Source organism: Aspergillus melleus (genome assembly GCF_016097325.1).
Source record: "Aspergillus melleus strain CBS 546.65 chromosome Unknown contig2, whole genome shotgun sequence".
Taxonomy (NCBI): Eukaryota; Fungi; Ascomycota; class Eurotiomycetes; order Eurotiales; family Aspergillaceae; genus Aspergillus; species Aspergillus melleus.
Window position 1 is genome coordinate 980,265 of NW_025763371.1, and position 15,980 is coordinate 996,244.

A 15,980-nucleotide genomic window follows, 5' to 3' on the forward strand; every position below is an offset into this window, starting at 1 on the left:
CTCTACGGCGCCTCCTTGCGTGGGGGCAATAAGCAATTCCAGGTTTCTGGGATAGCGGATCACAGAATGTCAGCTTGTTCGGGATTATGGGAAAGAGTACACCGTAGTTTGACGGACGATCCTTCGAGGTGTCATAAACCTAACCCATAATCATAGCGTAGCGCTGACTGCTGTCAAGACTAGTAGCGACGATCCGTTGGTGGAGACGAGAAGAATGCAGAAAGAGAAATGGATTTTGCTGGGTTTTGCCCCTGACGATCACATGCCCGCTGCCCTCGTGACGGCTGCATCGTCAACTATAAAAATGTCATCGATTGTTTTTTCGGGATAACTCTTCCAATTTAATGATTCAGGTCCCTGTCTACCCCGTAATGACGATGGTACTATTGATGATTGAGACACTCGATTCGAATATTTAGACAATGTGTATCAGCCCTTCTTGTAAGAATAGGATGTTCTACACATAGGCTGAGCTACTCCGTACTATATAATTAAATCACACGCTTCTGGAATTCGTTTTTCATCGAATATTAAATTAGTTATCACTATTTTTTTTTTCTTGCTTTTTCCCTTTTAACTTTTTTTTTTGCTCTGCACCTATCCGCTATCATCGCCAGTGGACCACCAGCCATCTCTACCTTCACGACTCCTCCCACAATACCTGGACCAGGCTACCGCGCGCCACATCATTGCTTCACCAAGACTAGATTGTCCAAGTAATGAGGATCTGGGGGAAGAGGAAGTAGTTGAACAACTCGATCACGGAGATGCGAATGGATGATGAAAAAGACAAGATATAACCAGAATAAGCTTCAGCCTGGATGTATTGGTATCAATAACAGAAGAGCTGGAGTGCTTCTACCAGCTTGAAAGCAGTGACGATGCTTTTCATCATGCATGAAGAATTGTAGCTCTTTTTTGTTGATATCAATACATCCATCACATTGAAGTTTGCTTTTATGTTGTCCCTTTCAAAATTCAATCCCTTATCGGCTGACGAGGTGTTCAACTCCTTCCTCCTCCTCAGATCCTCATTGACTCAATGTATGCGACTTATCGAGACCAAGGAGGTGATGTGGCGGTAGGTGGCGCATGTTCATGAGTTTCAGAAGGTTATTTGAGCTTTGTGATAGATGGGCTCTTATTCTGAAACTTGTGGAAGGACACAGAAGAAGGATATTGGTAAAGATAGGGAGTCAGTGGTAGATGAAAAGCAGAGATATGCAAAAATACCCAAAATATGGTACAATGTAATAAGGAAAAACGACAAAGGATCAAAACAACAAACTATTACAACACGAGACAGAAGAAAAAGGAAAGATAAGCAAGACTTCAAATCATTTGGGGAGTTCATTCCCCAGTTCCTCCACAATCATATCTTCCTCCCATCACGTCGCTACTTCCTCCGCTTCGTCAACTTTCTCCTCGCCTTCCTGCCATTTTCCTCCTCCAGTTCACGCTCCTCATTGGTCCTCCTGAAAAGTGCACGAGCTCCATTTCGAGCTATGAATATGCATTTCTCAAGAATAACCAAAGGGCTGAACCGTCTCCTCGGTGGCCTTATCCCCAACTGGCTGAAGGAGTCGTAGTCTGCCGGGAACGTGCATTCGGAACCTGAATTTGAGGGAACAGGCTCAGGCACTGCAGGCTCGTCTGGCAACGACATTTTCTTCCGACAGTGGCATCTTTTATTTGTGTTGGCCATCGTGGAGAGGGATCGCCTCAGAGGCAGCGTCGTGCGGAGAGGGGCTACCCTGTGCCGAAGAGCCGCGGGCCGTCTGATATAGGCTCGGGCTCTGCGTGTTCGCCTCTTGGGAAAGTTACGTCGCTGGTTCGGCGGCGGAGGGAGCGGCACATCAGCTGGATCTTCTAGCGAAGAAGATAGCTGCAGGGTACTAGGGCCAGGACCGGGGATTAGAGAAAGGCTCTCGCGGGAGGCCATCCTTCCATCGCCGTCGAAGGAGGCGTTGAATTCGTCCGCCACGATCGAGTGATAGGTATCGACGTTGAGTGGAAAGGTGTCCGACGATAGACTGTCGATGTCTGAGCTGTCCGACAGCTCACAATCGTCAGGATGTCGTACCTCGTCGATCTCGCGGGAGTACAGCGACGTTGGAAAGTCTCCGTCATTCCCAACATACTCTGCATCAGGAGCAGGAAAGGGCTCCGCGTCAAGTAGTACTGGGTAGACGGTGACCTGCACATTGGGACAGAGTCCCAATTTCTTATGACCCAGACCGTCCAATGCGCGGTACGGTTCTGGGCACCATGGTATGAAGTCTTTGATCCAGCCCATGCTCAAAGAGCCAGACTTCGGCAACTCAATTAATGTCGCGACATGCGACTCAACTGGGTCTGGATCATTTAGTGAACAGTCCTTTCTCGAAATGTCAGCCCAGGTTTCTTTGAAATCGAGGGATGTCTGTGGCTCGGGAACTTTACCTCTGGGCTTTTTGCTCCCCAGAGCGATGTTCCTCAGCTCATCGGACACCTCTATCTCCTCCCAGTCGGAATCGGAGTCCGAGTGGTTGTCCGTTGGTGAGCTGAGGACGGACTGCTCGGCGTTTGAGTCCCCCTGCTGGGACTCCTCATCGATGGAGACCACGAGCGGATTCGTGGTCACTGCTGTAGCATGGCAAGTTAGCGGGACATTCCACACCGGAGTCTGAAATGGCACAGTCGCTGTCTCACCTTCTTTCGGAGACAGATCGTCCACCGTCATAATCTGCCTCAGTGGCGAGGGCTTATAATTTTGGGCCCTGACCCGAAAGTCCTGTCGCCGAGAACGCAACTTCCTCTCCAGGCCGTATGATGGGCAGCATTCAAGTTTGCAGCCCAGGCGTCCATTGCTGACGATGTTTCTCTCATTCGTGTCAACATCTTCCCTTTGTTCGTCGACAGCAATCGAGCCTTTCTCTTGAGGGTCTGCAACCCACGCACCATACGGGGAGTAGAACTTGAATGTCCGGCCGGCTGCGTAGCTCACAAGCTCCTTGACGCTTCCAAAGTTGTCCTGGAGCTTGTCCCCCTCCTCTAGCATGACAATGACGGGGTCGATGAAAAGGTTGGCCCTGTGCATGATAGACCAGAAGCGGTACTTGTCGCTGCGTCCCAGATCTTTGGAAGCCACAGACTGAACAAGGAGGGAAACTTCTGGGGGCGTGCCGCTTTTCCCCAGAACAGGGGCCCCATACCAGTTATAGTGGTGGACCTCCTGCTCCAGAAAGCTTCTCGCAGTTTCGTCATCACCGCCATCTCCAGAAGAGGTAGTAGCTTGAATTTCCGCGGAACCATTCGAGCCTGTTGATATCAGCCTCTGGTTCATTGTGACATTCTCGGTGTCAGGGATAAAGTTATAGAGCCTACCTCTAGGAAAGCCACTCTCATCCCGCGCGACGACGGTCTCTTCGTCGTCGCCGTCATTTTCGTCTGCCCAGTCAAAGGCAGATGGACGGAGGAGATCTTTTAGGCGCTCCTCATTCTCCTGCTCCTCCTCTTTTTCTTCCTGTACCTCCTCCTCTTGCTCGACGTCGACTGCCTGGTCGAGACGAAGAAGTAGGCCTACCGCCGCTTGGTTTTGGACGTGGACAAATCCAAATCTATCGTCCTTGTTAGCAGCAGTAGCAGTAAGTGTGTCACCTACCTCATCCGCACCGTCTTCCTGGTCGTCCATCTTCGTGTCACTCAGGATTTCCCAGTCGGCGTCAGCGACATCGTCTGTCGCCTCGACCTCAGAGGGAGAAGTTGAAATCCCCGTCCTCTCGGGTCCCACAATATGCCACCCAGGTTTAAACACGGTGGCATCGACAGCGGCAGAGTCAGAATCCCCAGTCTCCGCACCCTCCTCCGAGTTGGTCAGTTGAGTAACGGACCCGGGGTCAACGACTTCATAGTCGGACTCATCCGGGCTCCCTTCCATCAGATCGAAGACCTTCTCGGCTTCCGAGAGGTGGAAGGTAGAGGGGGGGACAATTGGGGGCACTGACTCTGAATCCTCCAGGTCCGTCTGTGACTCTTCCTCAATCTGGTCCTTGTCCAGGAGCTCGTTGACGAAGCCACAAAGTTCCCCATTAATATCCTTCGCGCGGTTGACATCATCCATCAGCTTGATTGTGAAGTTAATCAGCAACCGGATTTGTGCCGCGTTTGGGGAAAAGCCGGGGACGCAATAGGTTCTCAGGCCCTGGACGCGATCACTGTACAAAGTAGAGGGGATGCTTATATACTCCACCCCCTTTACCTTGCCATCGTCGCCGCGGACCCAGTTGACACCGCTGTCGTTTTCGGTGACCCCGTATGCCACAGAGTCAGTTGATGAAGAAGCATTTAGAAAGGCCCACTCGACGTCGCTATCATTGCCCTCGCTCACTACCTCAGTAGTGGAGGGAGACGCATTCTCTACCTCAGTAGCAGAGGGAGAAATTTTCTCTTCCTCAACAGCAGATGAAGAAGTATTCTCTACCTCAGGAGTAGAGGGAGAAGCGTTCTCCACCTCGTTGAAGTCAGCCTGTGTCTGCTGATGCACGTATCCGTTTTTATAGATGACTTCAAACGCAGACTCGACCCCCAAGTCTTCCATCAGAGCGAGGGTGATGTCCCAGACTTCAGAAGTAAGATGGATGGCAACGGGCTCCTCCACCATATCATTTTCATCAACAGCCTCCTCGTCCGGCGAGACAAGAACGAAACCCTCATCTTCAATTTCATCGACAAGGGTGACTTCCTTCGGCGGAACAATGACGAATCCTCCATCTTCAACGACATCCCCAGGGATGGCAACAGGCTCCTTCACCATGTCAATGTCATCGACAGCTACCACGTCCGGCGAGACAAGAACGAAACCCTCATCTTCAATTTCATCCTCAAGGACGGCCACGTTTGACGGAATAACCACGAAATCCTCATCTTCAATGACATCGACTTTGATCACCACGTCCCATTTGCTTTCAACGTGTTTCGAGCGGTGAGTAGTCATGGTTTCTTCTTCGTCCAACTCAGGGGGATGTCTGAGGTCTTGGGACGCCTGGAAATGATGTTAGATCAATGGAATCGACAATATAACAGGCCCAGAGCAAAATTCAAAATACCTCAATCAATTTGCCAACAAGACGTGTATATATAAACCCGATGATAACGTATGCGAGCGTTTGGACGCCGAAGTTGGCCTTCAAGGAGTAGTAGGGTGGAGTGATGTCCTGAAAAACGAAGTTAGGTTGATCAAGCTGACGATAGATAGAACTAAGCGACTTGTTCAAAATACCTTGGACAGGGTGTAGAGGATCTGAGGGAAGACGAAGTAGTTGAACAACTCGTCAGCCGAAAGGAGGTTGGATTTTGAGAGAGACAACATAATAATAAGCTTCAATGTAGTGGTTGATGTATTGATATTAATGCACAAAAGGGCTGGAATGCTTCATGCACGATAAAAGAATCGTCACTGCTTTCAAGCTGGTAGAAGCACTATGAAGCTATTCTCATGGATGAGAAGAAAGAGTGAGAAAGAGAACCGTAGGAGCTGAGGGGGGGAGGAGACCGTATTTATGTGGATACGCCTCCAGAAGAGATCTTGAGGCCGCAATTACTTCCAGGAACCTTCCGGTCGATGGAATCTGGAGATGGTGGAAGTTTCCAGGGGAGGTGTCTGCTGTCTCTTCTGATTGGACCTGACGATGTCTACTGGGAGCAGCTACAGGAACGTTCTGCCTCAGGTCACCAGCTAGATGTGCCAGGTGATGTATGTCTAGGGAGTGGCTACGTATGCAGTATCAGATACTGTCTTCCTGGCTCTAGGGAAAAATGTCTCTACTGAGGTCTAACATGATTGGTATAAACGAAGCTGCCGGTAGGAAGCTACTAGATGCAGATTGTATGGCCACAGTTCTATCTTGACAGTGGGTGATATCCTATGGTGATGCAACATTCCAAAGCCATAACCTTTCGCTATAGCATAACTTACAATAGTCTTGGTTCAAATTCTATTTGTAGAATAATTTACATTTGTAGACTGAGACGATGCCCTGGAAACAGTGGCTTTGTTTGTGGCTTTGTTGTACTAGTTGCAGGTGGTGGTCACTTTGTTCTCGAGACAGGAGCTTTTGTCCTAATACGTTTAAGGCAATTTACTCGAGGTCATCACAAAGCGAAATCCCCATACACTTGGTTGTTCAAGTATTTGAGCCTTGCAAGGCATTTAATCTTTCTCTCACGTGCGGGTCTTACGGTCTTGTCAACCAGTTCATTGTCTTCAGTGCAGAGACGGTCCCAAAATTGTCTTTTTCTGGACCTTCTGCAGTCCCATTTTCATAGTTGTTGCATACCTCATGAGATACATGGATTTCCTGATGACGAGGTTCTAAAGATGGGATATAGACCCTGAAGCTCCTGGTAGTGTAGATGTTCCTGATGCAGTCTTCCTGTGGTCTTATATCGTAACAGGATTCCGTGAAGATTCTAATTTGGCATGTTCGCTCAACAAGTACTGCCCTATTTTAAAGAAAACAACATCAAACAAAACTTCAGGGATCTGGAAGTCTACTGAGCGGTATATCTGTGCAATTATATATTTCGGCCCCAAGCTCTCGCCCTAGACACGTTCCTATTCTATAAGCCCTTCAACGATGTTACATTATCAGTCAAACTATCCTACATCAGTACGTAATGACAAACTAAAGGATGCACTTGAATACTACCGATGCTCTATACTTCGGTCCTGACAACCATTCGGAAAAGAGTCCGATCGGGCAAACCTTCAGCCGACAGGAGCAGGAGCCCCGCTGCGCCGAAGCCGAATCACAGCAAGAGTTTCCCCGCACGTCATCGCCTGCCTATGATATAAAAGACTGTATCCACGACCCCTCGAATCCGCGGGAATTTTGATCTTTTTTGTTTAGCTCTTGTCTCTCCTAGAATCCCAATTCAATCTACTTTATGAAATTCCTCCGAGCGAGTTTCAATTCAATTAGACTCCTCCCGCGCTTCGTCTCCCCATCTCCTCTCGGAATCCTACACTCCGCATTCCCTCGAACGAACCCCAACCCGTTCCGCGAACCGGCATTTCTCAGACGCTCAATGGCCACCGCAATGGCAAAGCGCCTCGAAGGCAAGACGATCCTCGTCACCGGCGCATCGTCGGGAATCGGTCGCAGCACCGCGCTCGAGTTCGCGCGCACCTCGCCCAAGAACCTCAAGCTGATCGTGACGGCGCGACGTCTCGAGTCCCTGAACCAGCTGGCGCAGGATATCACGCAGGAGGTTGGTGAGGGTGTTAAGGTTCTGCCTGTGAAGTTGGACGTCAGCAACCCCGAGGAGATCAAGAGCTTTGTGTCGTCGCTGCCGGCCGATTTCCAGGAGATTGACGTTCTGGTTAACAATGCGTACGTCCAACCCTGATCTAGTACTAGATCGCTTCGCAACTAACAGAACGACATAGTGGGCTCGTCAAAGGCGTCGCCAGGGCTCCTGAGATTGCCACCGAGGATATCGACACCATGTTCACTACCAACGTCAACGGCCTGATCAACATGACCCAGGCCATCCTGCCGATTTTCCAGAAGCGCAGCGACGGAGGCCGTGGTGACATCATCAACATCGGCAGCATTGCTGGCCGCGAGGCCTACCCCGGAGGCAGCATCTACTGCGCCACCAAGGCGGCGATCCGGGCCTTCACGGACGCGCTGCGAAAGGAGCTGATCGCGTCGAGGATCCGCATCATCGAGATCGACCCGGGGCAGGTGGAGACGGTAAGACATTGATTTCTCTAACCTCTCGGATTAGGACTAGAGGCTAATGGGGCTGGTTGTGTAGGAGTTCTCGGTTGTTCGATTCTACGGTGATAAGAGCAAGGCTGATGCAGTCTATGCGTGAGACCCCTTCGGAGCCTTTCTCCCTGTCAACTTGAAACCGAAACTAACAACATTTGCAGAGGCTGCGAGCCCCTCACACCCGACGACATCGCCGAAGTCGTTGTCTTCGCTGCCGGCCGCCGCGAAAACGTCGTGATCGCTGACACTCTGATCTTCCCCAGCCATCAGGTCAGTAGATCTCTACACTGGCATACCCATGTCATTCAGCGTTTGCGAAAAGTCGTACTAACCGTTCCTAGGCCTCCCCTACCGCTGTGCACAAACGGTCTTAAATCTAGGCTGTAGCCAATATCTGACCGAAAATAGGCACCTATATAAACAATTCACGTAGAACCCACCATTTAGACAGGAAACTTGGCCATGAATAATGTATCACATTGCATCATATTATATTGCAAATCCCGCAACCCAACCAAATCAAGCTGAGACAATCACCCGATGTGTATGTCAAACAAGAATATCGTACACACCTACATACGCACATCCTGCATGTAGGTCAATTTAACCCCCGCCCACGTAGCACGTTTTCTCTAAATAGTAGCCACTAACCATCCTCCACGACTCGACATCAAACCGACAGTTGACACCCGTACCAGCACGTCACCCGATGCACGGGCAATCACACCTAAAAGGTGATATGATAGCGCGTGGTGCATGGTGCATCCGGGCCTGTCAAACAGATAAGAAAGTACGCAGTCTAAATGTAGGGCTCGTGGCGATATGTATGGTATTCTTATGTTGAACACCAGATGGTATACGGCCCAAGTAACGCTAATTAGGGAATCTATTGATCAGATCAGATATCTAGTCCCAACTACTCCGTATAGAAACCAAATCAATGGGCGTGACCACCACTATTACCACAAACTCACGAAGTAACTTCCATTTCACCCTCTACTCTATAACCCCAGCACAAGAATTCCCTCACCTCCCCCGGTACCCCAAACGGAGCGAATCTTCCGCTCCAAACAGAACAGACGAGCAACTCGTATCGAGGCGTCGAGTTTAGATTTTTGAGATCTTTGAACCATGGACCGGAATATTCTGGAAAAGCTCTGATAGGGTTTGCAAGATTTGGGTTTTGGGTTGGGGTTCTCGGGGAAATCGGTTCTGGACTTCTAGAAGCTGCTGAACTTAGGTAGGTAACCGAGTTCTTAGGTCATTTGGTTATCATCCTACAACTGCGAGTTAACTTCCCATGGAGTGGGGGTTGATTGACGGTATGGCGGGTTCAATTTTGGGGTAATCTCAATCTGTAGAGATATCTTGTTTAGGAGATGCATACTCCGAGGAAGGCTGTGAACTACGTCATATCCAAACTGTCTATTCCATCTGGGAATTGTGTATGCGAACAAACCACACAGAAAGAATGAATAGTTCGAGTAAAGTAGACAGAACCAACGGATATACTTCCTGTGGAGACCTAGAGAGCCCTCCGTAGCAAGGCACCACTATATGTCAAACCTTCGGACAGATGTCTGATGTCATCGATATGAATTAGTTAATCTACTGTAAGAGACATGGATAGGCCCTGGTGGCTATACCAACTGTGTAAAGAAAGAACGCATCAAAGTACTCCGTACTCCGTGGAAGAATCCAAGATGGCAAGGAAATTTACCAGTAAAAAAAAAAAAAAGCTGGGCTGATGATGGACGCGGTGGTGAAAGCTAGTCCGTAGTTTAGTTCCAAGGGCAAAAGCCCGAAAGAAGCAAGAAACACGGCTGATCGGATGCTAGATGGGTTCCTGCGGAAAGCGAATTAAACATTAATATGGCCATTAAGATTAATACGACGATAATACTATTATAATTTGTCTGCTGTAAAAGCCACGCACAGCTAGACGCCAAGAAAGGCATCGCAGCCGCTTTGCCTAAAACGAGAGGATCGTCCCTCTGGAAAACCAACGGGAATTCGAGTTGGGTTTTGGCGTTCCAGGTTTCACGGTTAGCAAGTTTGGATGAGAGTTGGTTCGAGGGTTTCAGGTATCGGAAAAGGGTAGACGGCTTCGCGTCAATGTCATATGTGTATATTGCATGGTGGCTGGACTGGACGGTCAATGCAGACATCTACGGAGTATCTAGTAGTGACGGTGTTAGCCGAGTTGAAAACATAGGAACATTTCTCCGTGATCAGCATTCTTTCAGCATTTCAGGAAGGAAGGTAAGTTGGCATACGCCAATGGAGAAATCGCCCGGGGGCAGAAACTGTTGGTCTCGGAAGATTGCCCTTTCTATCCGTACTCCGTATGTCCAAGATCTGCTAACGCTTAGATAACACCTCCCAGTGTGTGGCTGCGTGGCACTGAGTGCTCTAAAGAACCCAATATAGAAAGATCCGCGGGAACAATGCAATAATCCTAGGGCGGATGTACGATGATGCAACAGGACAGATTCCTATGGACGAAAGCCGAGTGAAGAAGTTCCGGAGGCTGTGAAGACTGCGTCGGGTTTAAGGTTGATATAGATCACATTGGGGCGTGGTCTCCAAACCTCCATGACAGGCACAACAGGACAAATCGAATTGATGGCGACCATCCCTTTCGTTAAGGCCAATGACGATCGAAATCGGACAGCGCCGTGGTTGAAAGCGCAAGGGATCAGACCATTTATCATTGGGAAGTGGAGGCGTGGGGAACCGAAAACTCTCCTGGGCCTTAGATCGTGGACTAACAACTTTAGCCGCAACGCGACATTCACGCGATCCAGGGCCTGTCCCCGTGTGATATGCTGGAGCTGGACATTGGGATTACGGAGTACGGAGAAGGGATTATGGACAAGGTTCAGGTATGATCCGTCAAGAGTATCAGGGAAAATGATGTAAGTGCCGGTGGAACGGGGCTGTCAACTTCGCTTCTTTCGTTTCTGGAAGCATCGAGTAACGGCCACAGGGGTTTTCTATCATTGTTGATTATCATGATCGAATGGCGTGAGTGGAAGGGCACCGAGTCAAAATCTGGTTGCTTTCCAACCTAGCACCAATCGATAGCGATTATCCGACCATGATGAAAATTAATATGGCTATGCGAATTGGTTCGGATGACGATTAATCAAAATAAATGAAGCCGACGGCCAATGCCCCTACGGTAGAGGCGCGATCGGCGTTCATTGTTGCTATTCCCAAGTTGATTGCTTCCTCCGAGGGTGGCTCAAGGCTTCAACCTGCATACTCGGTAGTAGAGTTAAACTGATTGAACCCACCGTGCATGAGCAAGTGATTGGTTTGCTCACCTGCGTACTCGTACACCGCAGTCGGATGTGACAAACGGTTCCAGGGGAAGAAAGGGGGACCCAGAGGGGGAGAAGCCTTATCAACAGCACGCTAAGAAGTGGAACTGAATTGAAGATTAATCTGGGAGGGCTGGCATTGAAAGGAGGTTGGCAAATAATCGGGGAGGATTGGCCCCCTTTTCCAGGCCAATCCACCTCTTTGGTGGGATTGGGGATTTTCCTTTTATCCTTCCACCTTTCATATGACTGTCTGGTGTGATTTCTTTTCAAGAGCTGATGATCTTTGTCAGACCAGTACAACTTCACCAGGATGTGGGCAATTCTTGCATCTCTCTGGAATGTATTCACCTGAAGTACTCCGTACTGTACTCTGTTCAGGTATTTGTCCTCAGGGCGGGTCCCAAACAGATTAAATTGATTAATGCAATCAAATGAAATGAAGGAATAAGATAAAATAAAGCAACCGCCACGCGGATGCACGGACTACTGCCACGCACTCTTAGTCAGGGAACCCCTTATTTGCGATAATGAAGAGAATGATTTGATTGTTCTCAGGCGGCAGTCCATTGCTCTTTCCCCTCTTCCTCATCTTTCTTAACTGAACTATTCGTACTCCGTACTCACTCTGCTCCTTTCTGTAAGTCTCTCTCTCCACTTCCACTCCAGTCCTCCCCCTTAATCATCATTCCATCCGCAACACCAACTCCCCCCTTTCCCCTCTCTTTGCTCCACTCCCGATTTTCCCTTCTGTCTTCTCCCCCCCCCCGTTTGGTCTGTTTTGTTTCGGAGCAGTTCTTGTTAACCCGCTTTTTCTTCCTCCCCTAGACGCTTTTGGGTAAAGAAGAAGAAGCAGCTCCGACATTCTACTTCTAGTCTCGACAGCAAGGTAACAGAGAAAAGCAAAAAGAAAAAGAAAGCAAGAAAGAGGTGCAGCTTGCCGACTCGTCTTCAATTCCCGCCCGCCTGCAAAGTTCCACGAACCCCCCCCCCCCCCTGATCCTCCCACCACCGACTCTCTCCCTCCCCCCGTCCGCTTCTTTAAGCTTGGCCTAAGTCGCTAACTTGACCCGCCGTTGCTGTGGACTTTCGCCCTTTAGTTAGGCGCCTTTTTCTTTTTTAATTTTTTTTTCTTTTTGTTTTCGCGCGAAACTCCCGAGGACCTGGGCCCCGACCTTTCGACCCTACCGCAAAAGAAATTTGTGCTTTGCTTGCTTGCTTGCTACTCCGTACTACTTGGTTATCTGCCTGACTACTGCTCTCTCGACCCGCTGTCGTCTTTTTTTTTGTGTTCTCGTTGGGATCGCTTCCGATCACCGTTTCTTATTTCCCTTTTTCCTTTCAAACTGAACGTGTCTCAGGATAAGAGTCCGTCGTTATGGCTTCAAAGGTAAGCCCGTCGCTTCTCTTACGCCTCGTTTTTCCGTCCTCGGTCTTCCCCTTTCCCTTACTGCAATCCCGCCCTTCCGGACATTTCCCATCCATTCCCCCGTCCTTGAATGAACCTTATCCATCTCGCGAATCGACAGGAATCAATTAACTTACGGTCGGATGGCATCTTTAGTTTCTACGAGAATATAAGTTGGTGGTCGTTGGAGGTGGTGGTGTCGGAAAGTCTTGCTTGACGATTCAATTAATCCAGAGTCACTTCGTGGATGAATATGACCCGACAATCGAAGGTGGGCGCTACCGACCGGCTTTCTCGTGCTCTTAAGATCACCGGCTTATTTAGACCCGTGTCCCGCAAACAGATTCCTACCGCAAGCAGTGTGTTATCGACGATGAGGTCGCTTTGTTGGACGTGTTGGATACGGCCGGACAGGAAGAATACTCGGCAATGCGTGAACAGTACATGCGAACCGGAGAAGGTTTCCTTCTGGTCTACTCGATAACATCCCGCCAATCCTTCGAAGAAATTATGACCTTCCAGCAACAAATTCTCCGCGTGAAGGACAAGGACTACTTCCCTATCATCGTCGTTGGAAACAAGTGTGATCTAGAGAAGGAGCGGGCTGTGACGGAACAAGGTGGGTTGATTAAGGGGATGGGCTCAGACTTATTCCATCCTCTCCCCAAACCGATGCAGAGCTGACAGTTGTCCGCGTCTACAGAGGGCGAAGCTTTGGCTCGTCAATTCGGCTGCAAATTCATTGAAACGTCGGCGAAATCCCGTATCAATGTTGAAAACGCCTTCTACGACCTTGTCCGTGAGATCCGTCGCTACAACAAAGAGATGTCGTCGTACCCATCAGGCTCGGGCGCATTCGGTTCCCGCGCCCCCGAAGGCAAGATGGACGTGAGCGAGCCCGGCGACAACGCCGGCTGCTGTGGAAAGTGTATTGTTATGTAATTGGGGAGGAACCGGGCGTTGAACTTAATACCATAGGATTTTACAAGGCGCGCGCACAAACAAAGTCGAGCATACGAAAGGATAACCCAAAGAACCCATGAATAAGAGAAGGAAACACGAGAGAAGAAAACCACAAAATGATTTCTAACCTTCGACTCTAAAGAGAGACGACCGACGGGAAACATGTCTGATCGTCGGAACCTGATTGTGAGTTGTCGACGCGTTATTTCTTGGATTGTGACTTTATACCACACGAGGCTCGCTTCTCAGATGATGTCTGCTTTTTCTTCCACCACCGAAATTCTCCCTCCCACCCTAATGCTATCATCGTCTCCATGAACGTTCGATTCCCCCTTTGTTTCTTCAGTTTTTGATTGTTTTTATTTTTGGGAGAGATTGTTCTTGATAATCCCCTGCCCGGGGGGGATGAATGAGCCTGTCAATAGAATTTTGTGCAATCATATAGGTACAACGCTATTGTCATGGTCCGGACTTCATTTGGGTATTCAAGGACTGTCAAACGTCATATTTTTTTTCTTGTCCGTCATTTCCAGCCATGTATCAATCTATCTTGTGATCTGGATCATAATTTTTATTTTATCTCTTATTTCTCTGGTTTCCATCGCCGAAGCGTGCTTCTTTCCTTCCCTTCAACACATTCATTCGGCTGGCAGACAATCTGTCGGGATACGCAATGCATTTGATGTTCTGCTCGAATCGACGTCATTTTGCGATTTTATCCTGTCTACCCTCATTTCACGCATGCATCGAGGATCGGGTTTTTGTGTTTCTTGTATACACTTCTTGAAGATATTGGTTAATTTTACTGTTTTGGAAGAAATAGCCGAATATGCTACTAATCGTCAGATCCACTTGAATGAGATGTGGTCGCCGTACGACTAATGCCTAGTGGTTTGCTGTTATTCACGGACAGGTAGGCACAGCTCAACAAAATGGTATTGTGCTCTAATCTAAAGTCACAAGATATGTATATGCAATCACTGAGAATACTCCTTCGGCTTGCCTTCCTCCGTGTCGGAGGGCGGGTCAAGCTCATCCTCCTGGGCCACCTTCTTGCCCTGCACGTTCTGCTCGACCTCCGCGACCAACGAATCCATGAACTCCTTGTCGGTTCCGACCAACGTGACCGTGTTGCGCTTCTTGCCCCACCGAGGATAGCTGCCAACCTTGATACCCCGGGAAGCAGTGCGCGTAGCCAGGTCCGTCAGATACGGCGCCACCGTGCTCTCCGGAAGTGGCGTACTGATCAAGTACCGGTAAATGCCCTTGCCCTCGGGGTTAGTCAGGCGCGGCAGCAGGGACGGCTTCAGGTGCTCGAGCAGTCGTTCAAACAGACGAGGCACGCCAGGGAGAATGTGCACATTGCCGTTCACAATGGCAATCGGCACCCACATGTCCTCGGCCACGAACACCGCCTGCTGTTCCTCGGGGAGGCTGCTGTCGTGGGGGATCTCGACCATGCGCAGTTTCGCGGTGAGGTTGGGCGAGGGAGTGTCCCAGTCGAATTGGGGTTGCATGGGATGAGGCTTGGAGAGCTTCTTCATTCGCTCGAAGGCTTGTTGGTGGAGTTTCAGTTTCAGGTTGAAGGCTTTGGCGATTGATTCGTAGGTGATGTCGTCGTGACTGTAGGTAAGTTGGTTAGCTTTCCGTTGCGTGGGTGATTGACCAGCCAAGATCAATGCACATCAAGCGGAATGCAAAGGTAAAGCACTTACGTCGGCCCAATCCCACCACTAGTCACCACGAAATCATAGTTATGGCTCATCCTCCGCACAGCCTCGATAATCTCGCTCTCATCATCGGCAATCACTTCCACCCGCTTGAGCTGAATCCCAAGCGAGAAGCAGTACTTGGCCAGGAAGGCGGAATTCGTATCGATGGTCTAGAATCGCATTAGCCAGACACTCACTCACACACCTGACTTCCCCAAAGGAACATTCTCTAACCAACTCCCCTAACGAAAAACAGAAAAAGAGGGATAGATGGAAAAAAGACATACCTTTCCACCCAACACCTCATCCCCAATAATCAGACACGCGGCCGTATGTATCGTCTTCCGACTGTTCTGCACCGCGGATGATGTCATTTTCGGAAACGGGTTGCGAAAGGGCGAGACTACCGAGGCGGGGACTGCGGTTGCGGTCGCGGTCGCGGTGAAGGCGGTGTTTAGCGTCGGGCGGGAAAGATGACGGGTGAGTTGGTTGAGACGACTGAACATATGGTGGTTAGGAGAAAGGGAGGGGGGAGAGATGGGAAGTGATGAGCTGGTTGGAGGAGAGATGAGAAGACGGAGGTGGAGGTAGAGGTAGAGGGGAGAGAAGGGAGAAAAGGCGGAAGGGAAAGCGGATGAATTGGATGGATTTGGTTTGGTTTGGCTTGATGGGCGGAAGCGGAAGTGGGGAAATTTGGCGTCGCTGTCGGTGTCGTCGTTTGATCACTTTTTCCTCTCTCTCTTTCTCATTCTTGTGTCGTTCGTTTTCGGGTGTTGTCCACGCGACTTGATTACGTTTTTCTTACTGTGTT

General features: G+C 49.4%; 4 protein-coding genes across 4 annotated transcripts; 2 read left to right on the plus strand and 2 right to left on the minus strand.

The window, feature by feature from the left end:
• Positions 1 to 1,275: 1,275 nt before the first annotated feature.
• LDX57_003202 (uncharacterized protein) lies at positions 1,276 to 5,350 on the minus strand (the record flags this gene model as incomplete). Its single annotated transcript, XM_046084844.1, has 6 exons — positions 1,276 to 2,355; positions 2,443 to 2,625; positions 2,692 to 3,300; positions 3,367 to 5,023; positions 5,088 to 5,195; positions 5,261 to 5,350. 6 exons carry the CDS (start codon positions 5,348 to 5,350, stop codon positions 1,397 to 1,399), a joined length of 3,606 nt encoding a protein of 1,201 aa, XP_045940807.1. The 3' UTR covers positions 1,276 to 1,396.
• Positions 5,351 to 6,641: 1,291 nt separating this feature from the next.
• LDX57_003203 (oxidoreductase, short chain dehydrogenase/reductase family) lies at positions 6,642 to 8,311 on the plus strand. Its single transcript, XM_046084845.1, has 5 exons — positions 6,642 to 7,373; positions 7,430 to 7,739; positions 7,804 to 7,859; positions 7,922 to 8,030; positions 8,102 to 8,311. Exons 1-5 carry the CDS (start codon positions 6,928 to 6,930, stop codon positions 8,132 to 8,134), a joined length of 954 nt encoding a protein of 317 aa, XP_045940808.1. The 5' UTR covers positions 6,642 to 6,927; the 3' UTR covers positions 8,135 to 8,311.
• Positions 8,312 to 12,464: 4,153 nt separating this feature from the next.
• Positions 12,465 to 13,436, plus strand: ras1 (Ras family protein; the record flags this gene model as incomplete). Its single annotated transcript, XM_046084846.1, has 4 exons — positions 12,465 to 12,476; positions 12,651 to 12,765; positions 12,838 to 13,113; positions 13,198 to 13,436. 4 exons carry the CDS (start codon positions 12,465 to 12,467, stop codon positions 13,434 to 13,436), a joined length of 642 nt encoding a protein of 213 aa, XP_045940809.1.
• Positions 13,437 to 14,434: 998 nt separating this feature from the next.
• LDX57_003205 (flavin adenine dinucleotide pyrophosphatase) lies at positions 14,435 to 15,675 on the minus strand (the record flags this gene model as incomplete). Its single annotated transcript, XM_046084847.1, has 3 exons — positions 14,435 to 15,080; positions 15,173 to 15,339; positions 15,457 to 15,675. 3 exons carry the CDS (start codon positions 15,673 to 15,675, stop codon positions 14,435 to 14,437), a joined length of 1,032 nt encoding a protein of 343 aa, XP_045940810.1.
• Positions 15,676 to 15,980: the final 305 nt, after the last annotated feature.

Coding starts and splice junctions, on each gene's coding strand:
- LDX57_003203 (XM_046084845.1), top strand. CDS start 6,928: ATGAAATTCCTCCGAGCGAGTTTCAATTCAATTAGACTCCTCCCGCGC. Junction 7,374..7,429: donor GACGTTCTGGTTAACAATGC/GTACGTCCAACC, acceptor AGAACGACATAG/TGGGCTCGTCAAAGGCGTCG. Junction 7,860..7,921: donor AAGGCTGATGCAGTCTATGC/GTGAGACCCCTT, acceptor CAACATTTGCAG/AGGCTGCGAGCCCCTCACAC.